This window comes from Accipiter gentilis, chromosome 10 (assembly GCF_929443795.1).
Source record: "Accipiter gentilis chromosome 10, bAccGen1.1, whole genome shotgun sequence".
Classification (NCBI taxonomy): Eukaryota; Metazoa; Chordata; class Aves; order Accipitriformes; family Accipitridae; genus Astur; species Astur gentilis.
In genome coordinates, this window is record NC_064889.1 from 17,546,738 (window position 1) to 17,560,604 (window position 13,867).

General features: G+C 57.2%; 1 protein-coding gene across 2 annotated transcripts; it reads right to left on the bottom strand.

The window, feature by feature from the left end:
• Nucleotides 1-4,785: 4,785 nt before the first annotated feature.
• On the bottom strand, nucleotides 4,786-7,731 carry AEN (apoptosis enhancing nuclease). 2 transcript variants are annotated; one of them, XM_049812937.1, is made up of 4 exons: nucleotides 7,626-7,731; nucleotides 6,517-7,193; nucleotides 6,023-6,223; nucleotides 4,786-5,647 (listed from the first exon to the last, which is right to left on the bottom strand). In XM_049812937.1, exons 1-4 carry the CDS (start codon nucleotides 7,729-7,731, stop codon nucleotides 5,444-5,446), a joined length of 1,188 nt encoding a protein of 395 aa, XP_049668894.1. In that variant the 3' UTR covers nucleotides 4,786-5,443. The 2 variants fall into 2 exon arrangements, with proteins under 2 accessions (XP_049668894.1, XP_049668893.1); XM_049812936.1 differs by having other exon boundaries at nucleotides 6,517-7,196.
• Between the last annotated feature and the right edge of the window lie 6,136 nt (nucleotides 7,732-13,867).

Genomic DNA, 13,867 nt, shown 5'->3' on the forward strand with positions numbered 1-13,867 from the left:
CCTGGTCCCCCAGCTGTAAGATCAGCAGCTATTTTGTGATCTGGCTCGCTGAGAGGCTATTGCTAAGGCATGGGCTTATGCTCACGCGTCCAACCCTACTCTCCTCAGAGCCCTTGCCCTGGGAGGCCGTTGGAGGAGAGAATCCCAGGGCAGGAACAAGGAAAAGTGACATCTCTGAGCAAGACCACAGTGGTGACCAACCCCTCAGCTCCTCCTTTACTGGGCAGTGCTGGGGAGGGCCCCACATGCTCCCAGCACCGCACCCTACAAACCCCTCCTGCCTTAAAGGTGGCATTTTCAGAAGCTCATGGTCCCCATGGCCACTTGGCATCCAGCCCCCAGCTCACCCCATGGGTGCAGGGCTGTGGGGTACCTGCGGCAGGGCTCCCCTTGCCATGCTGTGTCTGCACAGGGGGATGGAGTCATGGCTGAGCAGGAGGGAGTTTCTCCCCTGGGGGCTTCCTTGTGTTGCGCCTGCAGCAAACCCTTCCCGCGCACTCAATGCAACTGTGGAGCAGGGACCGAGGGGTACTCAGGTTGGGCCACCCCAGCCCCTCCAGTGCAGTCTTTGCAGCCCCTTTGGGCCCAGCTCCCTGGGGAGGATGGAGCGTGCTGAGAATTGTGCCTTTTCCTCTCATCTGCAGACAGTCATGATGGTTAAGTGGCTTGTTTTTCATTAGGGAAAGGCTGTTGCTAGGCCACCCTGGTCCCTAGCATTGGTCGGGAAGGGGTTTTACAGCCAATCCGGGAGGCTGTGCTGGCGGGTCGGACATGCACATGCACACATGCACACGCACACCCCTCCTGCAGCCCAAGTGCTAAGCAGCTGCCAGATGTGCCTATTCATTTCCACATCACACCTATTCACTTCTTCCAGCCAAGCAGGTTATTAAGGCTCCTGAGATTTTAATTTATAGCTGGCTGTAAGTTTTCTGCCTTCTAATTTACGCTCCGGGAGTAGAGAAGAGAGGTGATGGTGGGTGGGGTACCGATGGGGTGGGGGCACAGGGAGACCTGTTCCTCCCTCTGTTGCGACTGGTTTGGTCTCTGGTGAGTCACCCAAGCGAAGCCTCCACTCTCTGCCTGCGAACCGGGCAAGTCGTCCCTCTGTGGCCCCACAGTGAGGGGACAGACTGCCCCAGGTTAGGGCCTTGCTCCAGGCTGTTATTAGGTACTGGCATTGCTCCACCCCAAGACATTTGGGGCTTACGTGGCACTGCAGCCACATGTACCGTAATAACAAGAGCCAGCATCAAATCAAACCAGATTTTTGATCAGGGGATGCTGCTCCCAGCCATGGTCCCCATGCAAACAGTCCCTGGCAGCCAGGAGAGGTGCTGGACCACAGCCAGGTGCTGGCAATGCAGGGCAGGAGGGTCAGACACATCCCTGGCACAGGGTCTCCTGGTACAGCTGCTGTTCTGCTATGGTGCTATTTCAAGCATCCTACGGGTGTCTGACACCCATGCAGCACAAGCAGACTCCTGGGTGCATGGGCAAGGCAGGGTACAAGCAGAGCCTGGGATGAGAGCAGGATGGGTGCATGCATCCACTTCTACAGCTGCAAAGCTCTCACCATGTGAGATAGGAATAGACATCAAAACACACAGAAAACCGTGGACAATCCACACAAAACTTGGCTTCTTAGTGTTCCCCATGAAAACCTCCATGTGGCAGGAGGCGGGGGGGGGTGGGGACGGGGCTCAATAAAACCAAGGGAAAATGTTGAATTGCTGTCTGCTGCTCAAGGAGAAGCTGTTGCTAGACAGAAGTAAAAGCTGTCGCCATCGGCTCCCATTGGCTCAGCCCCACTCCAATGACTGGCTTATCAGTTACCTGCTCTCGCAGCTGGCTGGAAAAACCTCATTTGACAATGTTTTCCCTCTGATAAAAAAAGCCCATTGCTGGATTCCTGGGTTTGGGTTAATCATTATTCCAGGTCGTTGAGATAAGGGCCGAGTTTTCTGCAGATTCTTCAATTATCATGAAATTTAGCGTAAATGGTGAGCCAGCCCAGCTCTCCTTCACCCGCCTAAAGATGCTCAGCCTGCCTAAAGATGCTTAGCATCCCAGCATAAGCACCAGCAGGCTTCTCCAGTGATGAACCAGAGCAAAGGTTGGCTGCTTTCAGCCATAGCGACTCCCTGGCATGTAGGTGAATATTCACAAACACCTGTGAAAAGCCTGATTAGCTCTTGAAGGGTTCACTGGGTGCAAAGAGGACGAATGTTGCCATTCAGATTATTCAGAGCAAACATTGCTTCAGCGGCAGGGAGCGGATTGCCACCACTCCTCATCACCCATGGTGGGGTTTGCTCATAAGCAACCCTGCCTCGGGGGGGGGGGGGGGGGGGGGGGCTGAGGGGCTGCAGTGCACAATGTTAGGGGTTTTTTTCCAGCCCTTCAAATTTGACAAAAATGGGGATTGACACACCCCCCCAATTTGTTTCTCAGCTTCCTCAAGAGCTGGAGGTCCCGGCATAGAAGCAAAGTTTGCAGGGCATGTGAGTACCAAAATGCAGCCAGCCTTTGGCTGCCTTCAAGTTTGCCCCCAAAGCAGGGGGGTATTTCAGCAGGAGGGTTAAATCAGTGTGGTGGCAATGGGGACAAGATCTCAGAAGCAGCCTAGGACTTTCCCAGCACCTCATGCCACTGTGCAAGCCTGAGGCTGTGCTGCCAGGAGGGCAGGCAGGCAGCCGTGCAAGTAGGCTGGGGGAGCTCCACCGTGGGCAGGCAGGGAAAAAGCTGCCCTGGATAACAGGGAGGAGTGCTTAGAGAAATCTGTCCCTTGCCTGGAGCCCAGCCCAGGCTTACTTTTGGAAGTGGGTCTCACTAAAGTGTTTGGATGGTCAAGACTTCAGAAATGCGGGGGTTTAGGGGTTTTTTTCCCCTTAATTACGCCTTCCCCTCGCCGCTGGCTGACGGCAAGGCAGCCCGAGTCACGGGCTGATAAAGCCTCGTGGCCTTTCACCTCCTTTTGGAGATTTCTCCAGCCTCATCCCAACACACCCGTGTCCCACATCGAGCCATCACATGGCTTAGGGAAGTCAACGCTATGGGGTGGCGAGACAGGGTGGGCTGGGGGGAACAACAAGATGGGGGGCTCAGGTGGACAAACAAGCCGGGAGCCGTCGGGTGCCCCACGCAAGCTCCCCACGAACCCACGCACCCCCTGAGGGGATGCAGTTATACGGCCCAGGTTTTACGGCCATCCCTCCGCTGTGCCCTTCCTCCGGGTCCGCTTTCCCGGGAGCAGCAGACAGCACCGCCGTGTCGGCTTTGGGATGCCACCATCTTCCGACGGCGGGGCTGCCGACCCGCTGAGCTTTCACCTTTCCTACAGCTTTGCCTCCCTCCTACCACCCCGCCAGAGGTGGAAATGGCAGAGGGGAGGGAACGAGAGAGAAGCCTGTGCCGGCCGTGCCCCTCCTGCACCCCGCTGGGTGTCCCCACGGGGTTCGGCTCCCTCCCGCCAGCTCCCGCTGCCACCGCCCGGCATCGCGCCGGGGCTCGGCACGGAGGGTGGTGCCGGCCGCGGTTTCCAGCTTGCCGCATCAGGAACGCGCCTGGGACAAACCGGCACGGGCAGAATTTAAAGACCTACCGTGGGGCCACGTTTCCTACCAGGACGGCGCCTAGACCACGAGCTCACGGAGCGGCCCAGGTCACTACGATTTCTGTTGAAGGACGGTTGTGCTTGGGCCGCCAGGAAGGCAGGGCTTTCTAGACACGCCCGACGCGTTTCGGAGCGTTTCCGAGCTGTCCCCGGCTTCCTCCGCCGGGCAGGGAGGGGTTAAGGTGGGAAGTGCGAGAAGCGGCTCGTAAAGGCACCGGCGTGTGCGTCAGGTGTGCCTGCGTCACCCGGCTCCCCCGGCCGCGTCCCAAGGCCGGGGCTGAGCTCTCCTGCCCCCCCGGCCGCCGGGAAACGCCTGGGGCCCGTCTAGCCCGGCCGCGGGCGACGCGGACTCCATGTCAGAGCCGGCTGCCGTACCCGCACGGTGCTGCGGCGGGGCTGCCGGGAGCCCTCCGGCCCCCTCCTGCCGCCTCCCCTCTCCCAGGCCGGGCAGCAGGACTGGGGGACCCCTGGCCTAAAGGGGCGATAAAAAAATAGCCGTTTTCTATAACCATGGCCGTTCAGTTCCCCGCACGCAACCCCCCGTGTCCAGCCCCAAGCCCCCCCTCCAGTGCTGCCACACCCAGCTGGGGTCCACCTGCGCAGCCACAGGTACCCACGGGCGTCACCCACGGAGCAGCAGCCTGCAGGCAGAGCCACTGGAGGCGGGCATCACCCCGTCCCCACACCATCACGGCAGCTCAGCATCATCCCCACCCTGCAGAGCAGGGGCAGCTCTCGCCCCCAGACCCTGCGCGCGGGGACGCTGACGTGGGGCGGGCAAATCCCAACAGTGCCTCTCCGTAACACAGGGAGCTCCCCGAGCTGGGACAGCCCAGCTGCTGGAAGGCGACACGGTGGGATGCTTTCTCTCGTGCACTGGGATTTCTCCCAGCGGCCGGCAGCGCTGGACCACAGAGCTCTGGCTGAGCCCATCCCCTGCTCCTCCTGCCTTCACTGGGATGTCCCCAGAGCAGAGGGGACCAGCTCGTACCCCAAGGAACAGCTTACTCCAGCATCTATCAGGCCCCTCAAAGCACCTTTCCTGGTTGCAGGTGGGTTTTAAGCCTTGGGGCATGGCATGGTACATGCGCAGCCATTTGCCAACCTCATCACTGCCCTCTCCCTCCTGGAAAGCTGCCAGATCAGATCATGCAGCAAATACACACGGGTTTAGCGAGAACAATTTTTAATTCAGGATTGGACAATTATGTGAATAGTCCGTTTAAAATTAAGTGCACGCTATACTCTTGTCCAGGCTGGACACGGATTAGACCCAGACTTTCTTTTCAGGCTTCGCTGTGCAAAGAAAGTGAGGAGGAAACTGGTTGTTTAACTGGCCCCCGGATGGTCTGCAGCCTTTGGGCATCAGCAAGACACCTCAGTCCTTCCACAGGAGGACTTGCCACTTGCCCACCATGGGGACATCCCCTTCCCAGAGGGCATAGGAGGTGCGCTGGCAGCCCCAGCCCACCGCTGCAGCCATTACATGCCCAGTGGGCTCCACCAGGCTGACACCAGGACCCTGCTCATCCCCAGGCACCAAGTAACAGATGAACACGGTGCAGCCACAGCGCTTATTTCTGTGCGACAGCAAGAGGCTGCAAACAGAGTTTTCAGGAGACTGCTAGTGTCCAAGTGTCAGCATTTCTCCATCCCCCAGCAGGGCTGGGGGTGTCCGACTACCCTGCACTTCTCCTGCAGTGGCACTGGGTGCTGGGCAGAGCACACGGGCACAAGTCCGGGGAAGGAGGTCAGCAGCTGCCTCCACCTTTAATAGGTGAAGGCGCCAGGATGGCCTGGAACACGGGGAGGGGATGCCGTCCCCCATCACAGGCTGCTTGCCATCAGGTCTGTGGGCCAGTACTGGTCATCCATGTACTGGTTGCTGTCAGCGGTGGGGTCTGTGATGGGGCTGGGGGGCCGGGGGGGCAGGCTGCGGGCCAGCTCCGTCTCCCACTGCACCTCCACCAGTCTATACAGCTCCATGGCCGTCTGAGCATCCTCCACCGATGAGTGTCCTTTGCAGCCGACCTGAGCAAAGGGGGAAAAGACTTGTTAGATAAAGGGGGCAGCAAAAATCCCACAGATCATGTTGTCTGCTTGCTTGGACGGACACGAGTGCTGGGGGTTTTGGAGATGGCAAAGGTTTGATGCAGCCAAGGAGATGCAGGAATCTCTTGAGCACTTTCTGGAGGGCAGAGGTCCTGTCCCTGTTTTACTGAGATGCCTAATGGTCAGCTTGATCCATCAAGCTCCCCCAGCTTGATCATAGCTGGGAGCACAGGATCAACAAGGTTTATATCCATCTCACAGAGAGCACCCATGGAGGTGGGGGGACAAGGCTGACCACACAGGCTCATAGCAAACCCAGGAACAGCTCCCCATCTCAAGGTTCCTGGTGCTTACCTGGATCTTCTTCTGGAGCAGGTGCCTGGCCAAGCTCTTGAGTGAGACGCTGGCCCTGCCCGGCAGCCCTGCCCTCTTGTTCAGCATGGGGATCCGGCTGGTGTCTCGAGTCCTGTCTTTCGGGTGGAAGTACTTCAGGGCTTGGAAGTCATTGTGGACAGCATGTCCTACCACAATCTTGTCTTTCAAGATCTTCAGGATCTGGAAGCGTCAGAAAAGGTTAGACAGGCAGCGCATCAAAAGAAACACCAATTAAGCATAAAATAAACCATTCTGTGTTAAATTTGGTTCCTTCAGTTGTAGTTTTTAGGTTCCCAGAAGGGAGCAGTAACAAGAAAACTAACCCACTGCACACCTTCAGAGGCTCCCCGTGCTGTGCTTGTGTCTCTGCTTCAGAGCAGCTCAGCACCAGCCACCAAATATCCCAATCTGCGTCTGGCATATAGCACACGGCCCTTTTTTTTTTTTTTTTTAAAATTTCTCTCTTTCCTCACCTCCGCCTGGGCAGCCTTGAAGGGAATCGCGCTCTTCATGTGCTGCTTGGTGATGCCACTCCAGCGCGTCCGGTAGTCCACGATGGGGAGCTCGGGCTGGACGTACTTGTCATAGATGACATCCCCCTCGTAGTTCACCACGGAGCACCGCGCCAGCTCGCTCAGCCTGCCCTGAGGACCGGTGCCCACCATCTCGCAGTCGATGGCCACGTACTTGCCTGGGCGCAGGAGCGGGGAGGACGTCCGCACCCCTTTGGAGCTGCCATTCCCCTGTGACAGCAGCACAGAGTGGTGCCTAGCTATGCTGTCCGGAGAGGCGGATGGGGACAGGGATGGGGAGACAACCTGTTTGGGCTTGGTGACCTTCCCACAACGCGGTGCCATGGTGCCATCCACCTTGGTGAGCGTGCTGCCTGCCTCCGGTCCCGCCGTGGGGGCCTGGCTGCCCAGGCGCCTGCGGGGGCTCAGCAGCCCCTTCTGCTCCAGCAGCGCTCGGCGCTCCATGAACCGCTGGTGCTTGCGGCTCTTCTTCTTGCTGCGACCCTGCGGCAAGCAGGGACCCTCCAGGGGCTGAGCGCAGCCCCCCGCGGCGGGGCCATGGGTGCCCTGCAGGGTGGGAGCGGAGGCCTTCGGGGTGGGCAGCAGCGGGGTCATCTGCCCTTTGCCAGGGGGCATCCCTGCTGGAGCGGGCACAGGGGGGCATGAGTGCCATGTAGCTCCCATGCTTCCCTGTCAAAAAGGGCCCCCACACCCCACAACCCCCGACATACCCCCACTCGCGCGGTGCGGGCAGGAGCTACGGGGCAGGGAAGGGGGGGACACGGACACATTGTCACACCCTGTCCCCACGCCCTTGCCCCCTCATTGCCCGGCCCCCGCCTGACCCATTCCCGGTCCCAGGACCCTGCCCACCCCCTTACCGATCAGCAGCCCCCCCCCCGCCCACCCCATTACACACCCGCTAGGGCCCTCCCTGCCCATTACTCGGGCCCTCCCTGCCTCATTCCCGGCGCCAGCCCCCTGCCGGCCCCCAAGCCCCCGGCCGCCCCATCACCCACCCCAGCCCCCTGCCAGCCCCATTATTCCCCCGCGGTCGCCCCCAGACCCACCGCTGCCCGGCCGGACCCGGCGCGGCTCCCACGTGTCTCGCCCGGAAACCGCCGTGCTCACATGCCCGGGCAAGTCCCGCCGTGGCCACGCCCCCTGTCTCTCCATTGGCTGCGCGGGAGGAGCAATTTGCATGCAAGGGGGGCGGTGCCCACAACGGCAGCAGCGTAGAGCGGGGTTGCTACCGCCTCCCTATAAGGCGCCTCGGCTATAGCGCGGGGCGGGGTATAATAATAGTAATAATGTCCTTTCGGCTAGCGAGAGGTGCTGGTGCTGCCATGGGACCCTGGAGCAGTATATCTGGTGCTTGCATCCCAGACCTGGGTGCTGCTCAGGGCTTCTAGTCTGTGCCACCTCTGGCCCTGGTGGGAAGGGACCCCTTCTGGGTGGTGGGTTTGCTGTGCATTTGCTGGGGTGCCGTGCTGACCCTGTGGGTACCCCTTCTCCTGCCGAGGACCCTCGGGCTGCTGGCTGGGGCAGCTCCGCTCTTGCGGAGCGGGCTGAGGCACTGCAGCGTGGGGTTTGCATCCTCCAGGCTCTCTCATGGTGCTCCCCAGGGTTGTGGGGGGCAGGTCTGGCTAGGGCACGGGCGCAGATAGGGTTTCAGACCGGCCTCTCGTTGTTTCGCTCTCGATGCTCACGAAAGCAACAGCCGAGGTGGTCAGAAGTGGAGCAGGACCACGGGCAGCCTCAGTCACCCTGTGTCTTTAGCATCGCCGGAGAGGCCGTGCGCCCTAGGGCAGACTGTGACTTGTTGTGGTGGGATGAGCCATACAACAACAAAATCACTAGTCTTCCAGAGGGAGCCAGGCACCATGTCCGTCCTCGTCCCACAGGGCCCCACGCTGAGCATCCCCTCTCCCCACCACCGAGGGGGCTTGCAGGGATGCGGGGACACAGGACAAGTGTTTTCATGCTCTGTTGTTCCCCCTTGTCGCCACCCATGAGTTGCTTCTTCCTGGTCTGAAAGAAAAGTTTTAGATCACCCTGCAATTTATTTTTTCCTATTCCTTTTATGTTTTTCTTCTGGCTAGTAAACTTCTCCCCTAAATCTGTTGCTCTGTGTTTTGCATCTATTGCTTCCATCCCTGCTGTTCAGCTAATTAATTCCCTCTAATGAGAGTAGTTCAAGTGTCCCACAATAACTTGCTAGAGAGCGCTGGCAGGTCTCTATGTAGAAATTTCTACTTGTTTATGGTGTTTTTGGTGAAACTGTGCAGCACAGCTCTCAGGGGCGGTTCATTTGGGGTTCCTGGACCATTTCAGCCCATTTCCCTCCCACCAAGTGACTGTGTGAGCTGACCGTCACTGCACGAGTGGGCACAAGCTTGAGCCCCGGCATGAGAGAAAGGGGCTTATGTTGCCAGTGGCATTTCTCCGCCAGATCTGGGTGGGCGAGGAGGTGGCATCTCCGGCTGCTCTTCTCCCTCACACCCTGCGGTGGGACGGGAGATTCAAGTGCCTCGACTGTTCGGTGCTTCTTGGTTGATAACTTCTCCCCGGACGCGGTGCTGTTGCACTCGTGTGTCTGATCAGCCTTGGCTCGTCCACAACAAACCCATCCATCTCCCCTCATCTTTGCTGAGTGACTCCTTCCTTCCCAGGCTACGCGTGATTCTCTTTGGCAGTGCAAAGTTTTAGCTGTACCCTCGTGGTTACAAAGAAACCTCAACAGGAGAAATTATGGGCACAAGGGGAGGAAGGGAAAAGCTTTTTTCCAGGTTCCTAAGGTCATGATAGCCCAGGCTGCAAGGAAACAGTAGTGTCATTATTCTACCCTACCCCAGATGCAAGGACAGAGGTGGAAAACAGTCAAAATAGCTTTGAATGGGTCCATTGGTGTACTGTGGCCTCCTCTGATCCCACTGACCTCTGGGTCATCAGTAGATGGTTCTCACATGGTAGATGGCTCTCCCTTTGGTAGAAGCCTTGTGCCAAACAGGAACGTGACTCGTCTCCACAAGGTCCTGTGGCCTCGCTGGGGATGGAGGGTTTGGCACTGGATGGTAGAAATCCCATTTCAGATGTGACAGATGAGCCGAGAGCCAAGATGAAGGCAGAGCGTGCCAGAACCCAGGAGAGGTTTCTGCGGGGTTTGCACAATTTGAAATAATAACGAAATCTGTAAAACTCTGGGTAGAGCACGACTAGAATAACAGGCTAAATTTGTCAGATGAATAATTTACTAGAAATGATTGGCCCCGCTCCAAGCGAGACGAGCACCAGCCTGATCTCAGGCTGAGCAGTCTGGGTGGCTCTGTCCTCAGCTGGGAGCTGGTCCCTCTCCTGCCACCTGGTCATTGCTCCTGCAATAAAAGCTGGTCTCCAGCCAAGGTGCCTGTCCCCGGGTCATCACTGCCCGGGGCTACAGGGCTTCCTGCAGAGCTCCCAGTCCTCTCAAGAAGGCGTCTGTGGTTTATTTTCAAGGCGCTGCTTTGCAGAGCGGAGGTGGTGGCAGTGGGTGTCTGTCACCAGCTCCAGGCTCGAGGACCCACCCGTCCTCTGCCTCTTTCTCTTCTCCAACTGATTCTCAGTCTTTGGCTGTGGTGCCGAGCGGATGGAGGAACAGAGACATCTTGACATTTGGGATGGGAAGGGAGATGAAGTCCCAGCGCTGGGAGGAGATGGCGGCTGCGGCTGCGGCAGCCAATTAACATGATCATGTTTATGAATGCGGATCAGTAATTCCAGGTAAACTCCCTGAGAGCAGTGCCATGGGCAAACAAAGCCTTCCGCCCACCCGGGAGCCTGCCAGCGGCCAGCGGTCCCCGACAGTGCCAGCATGTTCCTGCTGTGACTCTAAACCACCTCATTTCCCAATCCCAGCCTGGACATGGCTCATTTTGTCTCCTATTACCGCGATGCCAGAGCTCATGCCTGTCTTTGCAGGGCTGGTTGCACCTGTGTCCTCCTGGACCTCTGTGTTACCTCCCTGCCATAGGGGATGGCTGGTGGGAATGAGGAGCTCAGGGATAAGCTAACGCAGAGAGGCAGCAAGGACCCAGCTTTGCCTCCATGGGTAATAAGGGACTGCTTCACCATCCTGGACTTTGCAGGCTGCATGGTGCCTGCCCATCACCCCCCCATGGATTGGGACACCCCACAAGGGCTCCCTCGAGCTGCTCCCATCACTCCGAATAGGCTTGTGGCAGGGCTGGTTTGTGTCCACCAGTATCTAGAAGATCAAACAGAAGCTGGGAAGCTACAGAAACAGGTCAAGGCAGTGACGGGTCCCTTGCTTGACCTGGTTTCCTTTAGGGAAAGAAAGTCCTCATCAGGAAGGGAGTACCTGGAAACACCACTGCCATCCTTCGGTGTAAGGGACTGGCTCAGGCAGCTGGTGCTGCCTGGCTGCAGATGTCACCAGCTGCCGTTCTGAGGTCAACAGCATGAGGACATCAGAACAGACAGGCACCTTGTCACTCCCTGGCCTTTGCCACAATGGGTCTCGGAGCACTGCAGCCCTCCTGCTCCATAGCAGAGGTCCAGCACAGGGGTCCCCATGGGACCTCTCCTTTGCCATCGCTCAGTCCCCTCTGAAGAGGGCAAAGCAGTTCATCCTCCAACGCTTGGTCAGTCCTTGGTTTCTCTGCTCAGCAGAGCTAGGCTGGGACCGGGCATGTGTTTCAGACTCCTGCTCAACCACCTTAAACCTGAAGGGCAGGAAGGCAAGAAGCATGTGGATGTTAACATTGGCCGCAGAAGCCAAGGGTTTCTGCAGCTCCCATCAGCGACGACCTTTGTGAAGAAGTCAGGAGCATCCATAGGATCTCAGTCAGTGAGTGCTTTCCTCATTCCTGCTTTATGCCCTCGATGCTTCAGCCATAGCTGGTCTTTGAGTTCCCCGTCCTGAGCCCGCTTCTGCAAAACCTCCAGGAGCCCATACCCCTCCTGACTAAGGACGGGGATGGACTGGCTGCGGCAGCACCCACCCAGCCTTGACGACTACTCAGTGCTGAAAAGTCCTGCTTGGAAAGCAGAAAACCTTTTCCTTTCCGTTGGAGCACCAACAGCCTCCCTCTTCCTCTGGCATCTCCTCCACCATGCTGTGGGAATTGCCTGTATCCCTCCAACATGGGCAGACCTCCTCCTCAATTATGTCCCGGTGGGTGCCGGTGCTCTGGGGATGCTGCCAGGGATAAGGAGGGATGATCCTGAGGCAGGAGGTGAGGGCAGATGATGCTGCCATACGGCTCCCCCCTCGCTCCCTGTTTTCTGGCTCACCCCCAGGAGAGCTGTAACTAATTACAGGCCACGCGGAAGCTTCATTATCGCCCTGTCGTGGCCTCATTTGACAAGACGTTTTATTGCCAAACTTATTAAAAGTAAAACATGCGATTTCTGCGCAGCAATTTCCTGTCTGCAGTGATAAGCTGGGCTCTGCCTGCTGTGTAATAAACAGTTATTTTTATGTATGGCTCTGGCTGGGGTGATGAGGAGGAGAGAGGGCCTGGCTCGTGTTAATTGCGATGGTTAATGAGATCTATTTTGGGACCGATGTGCGAGGAGGTGCGCACCCTCCCCCCTGCCACCACTCTCTGGTGGAGATGGCCTCCGGTGGCTTCGTGCTATGGGCGCTGGCAGTGGGGACCAGCCAGGGTCTCCTCCCCACAGGGCACGGGGACAGCATGCCTGGAGGGTGATTAGTCTGAAAACCCCTCGCCTCCCTTGTCTCAGCCCTTAGTCACAGCTGGGAGCAAATGAAGGACTTGCTGCACACCCCCATGACATGAGGCTCCATCCCCTGGCAAGGGCTGTCCCTGAGTTCTGCTGATCCCACCCCTGCGTGATGCTGGAGGGAGCCCCAAAACCCGGGGGCTTCACTTCAGCCTCCCCAAATCCTCCCGTCTGCCTGAGAACCACCCCGTCTGCAGCAGCATTTGCAGGCCATGCTGGTGGCCAAAGCCCAGGGCATCTACCATGTCACCTCCCCACTGTCCCTCCTTGGGCGCCTGCAGCAGGCGGGTGCTGGAGAGGAGATGGCAGGAGCAATAAATTCAAAAGGCACACTAATCTCACAGAAAACCTGTGTCACTTCTGGGCTGGGACCAGCAAAAATCTGATAAATATCAGCAAAGCTGATAAATATCATTTAATTTTGTCAGAAACAAAATGTCCTCATTAGGTGTGTGGTCTGTATTTTGGTTTAATTATATCTTTTGAATACATTTTAAAATGGAACAGCTTTTTAAAATGCAACATGTCAAAACTGCATTTACAAAAATCCTGATTGCCTTTTTTTTTTTCCCCCCATACCTGGCCAAATCTATTAGTTGAACTCAACCTGAAACTGCATAACTTTTCCCAATAAACAATTTGTCAGAAAAATTCCTCTTGGCTCTGGGAGACCAGTTAGTTATTTGTCAGCAGTCAAAACTCTCTTGGATATTTCCCATCTGACTTCTTTTCTTAACAGGGGCTTTATTAGTCTGGGAATTAACGGTGGAAGATGTGATACTTGCTATTCATTGCAGTCATCCCAAATGCCACTCATTTCATCAGACCACGGCTCCACAAAGCAAAAGCCCCTCTCCTTCCTCCAATGCACCTTTTTTTGGCAACTGCGGGGTGTTTTACCCCCAATTTGCTCCCTGCATCCTCCCGATCCTGCAGTGCGCACTGCTGTCCCCAGGATTGGAGCCACATCAGGTCCCCCAATCCCTGTCCCTTCCATCCCCATCCCTGCTGCCCGGCCCAGCATCTCGCTGCATAAACTCCTTCCGTCGCCAGCCCGGGCCCTCGTTAATTTGTATTGCAGCGTGTGTCGCGGGCTGACGTGTAATTAGAGCTCCTGAAGCCTGTCTCATGCTGTAATTGCCATGACAGGGGCCACAGCATATCCGCTTGTTAATTAGTAAACCACAATATCCCGGGGGCTCGTTGAGAGCTGCCTTAATTGTATTTCAGCTGGAACAGAGGGATAATTACCCTTTGCTAGTGCTGCCACTTTTTAGGTCTTTTTAAAAATAAAAAAAAGAAAAAAAAAAAAGAAAGAAAACCCCAAATTGAGCTCCTCTTCCTCTCAGTGGTCTCTGCCTCTCCCCTCGGCCACACAGGGACCTGGTTTTGTCCCCGGATTGAAGGGGAAGAGTTGTGGAGCTCAGCAGCGTGGCGACAGGTTGCCAAGGACTTTGCAGGGGGACATGCTCTTGGTCTGTCCTTCAAACTGGTTGTGGCTGAGCTGCCCCTGCTCTGAGGGTGCTTCTGTGTCCCTGCACATGGGACTCCACCAGGAACCCCATCT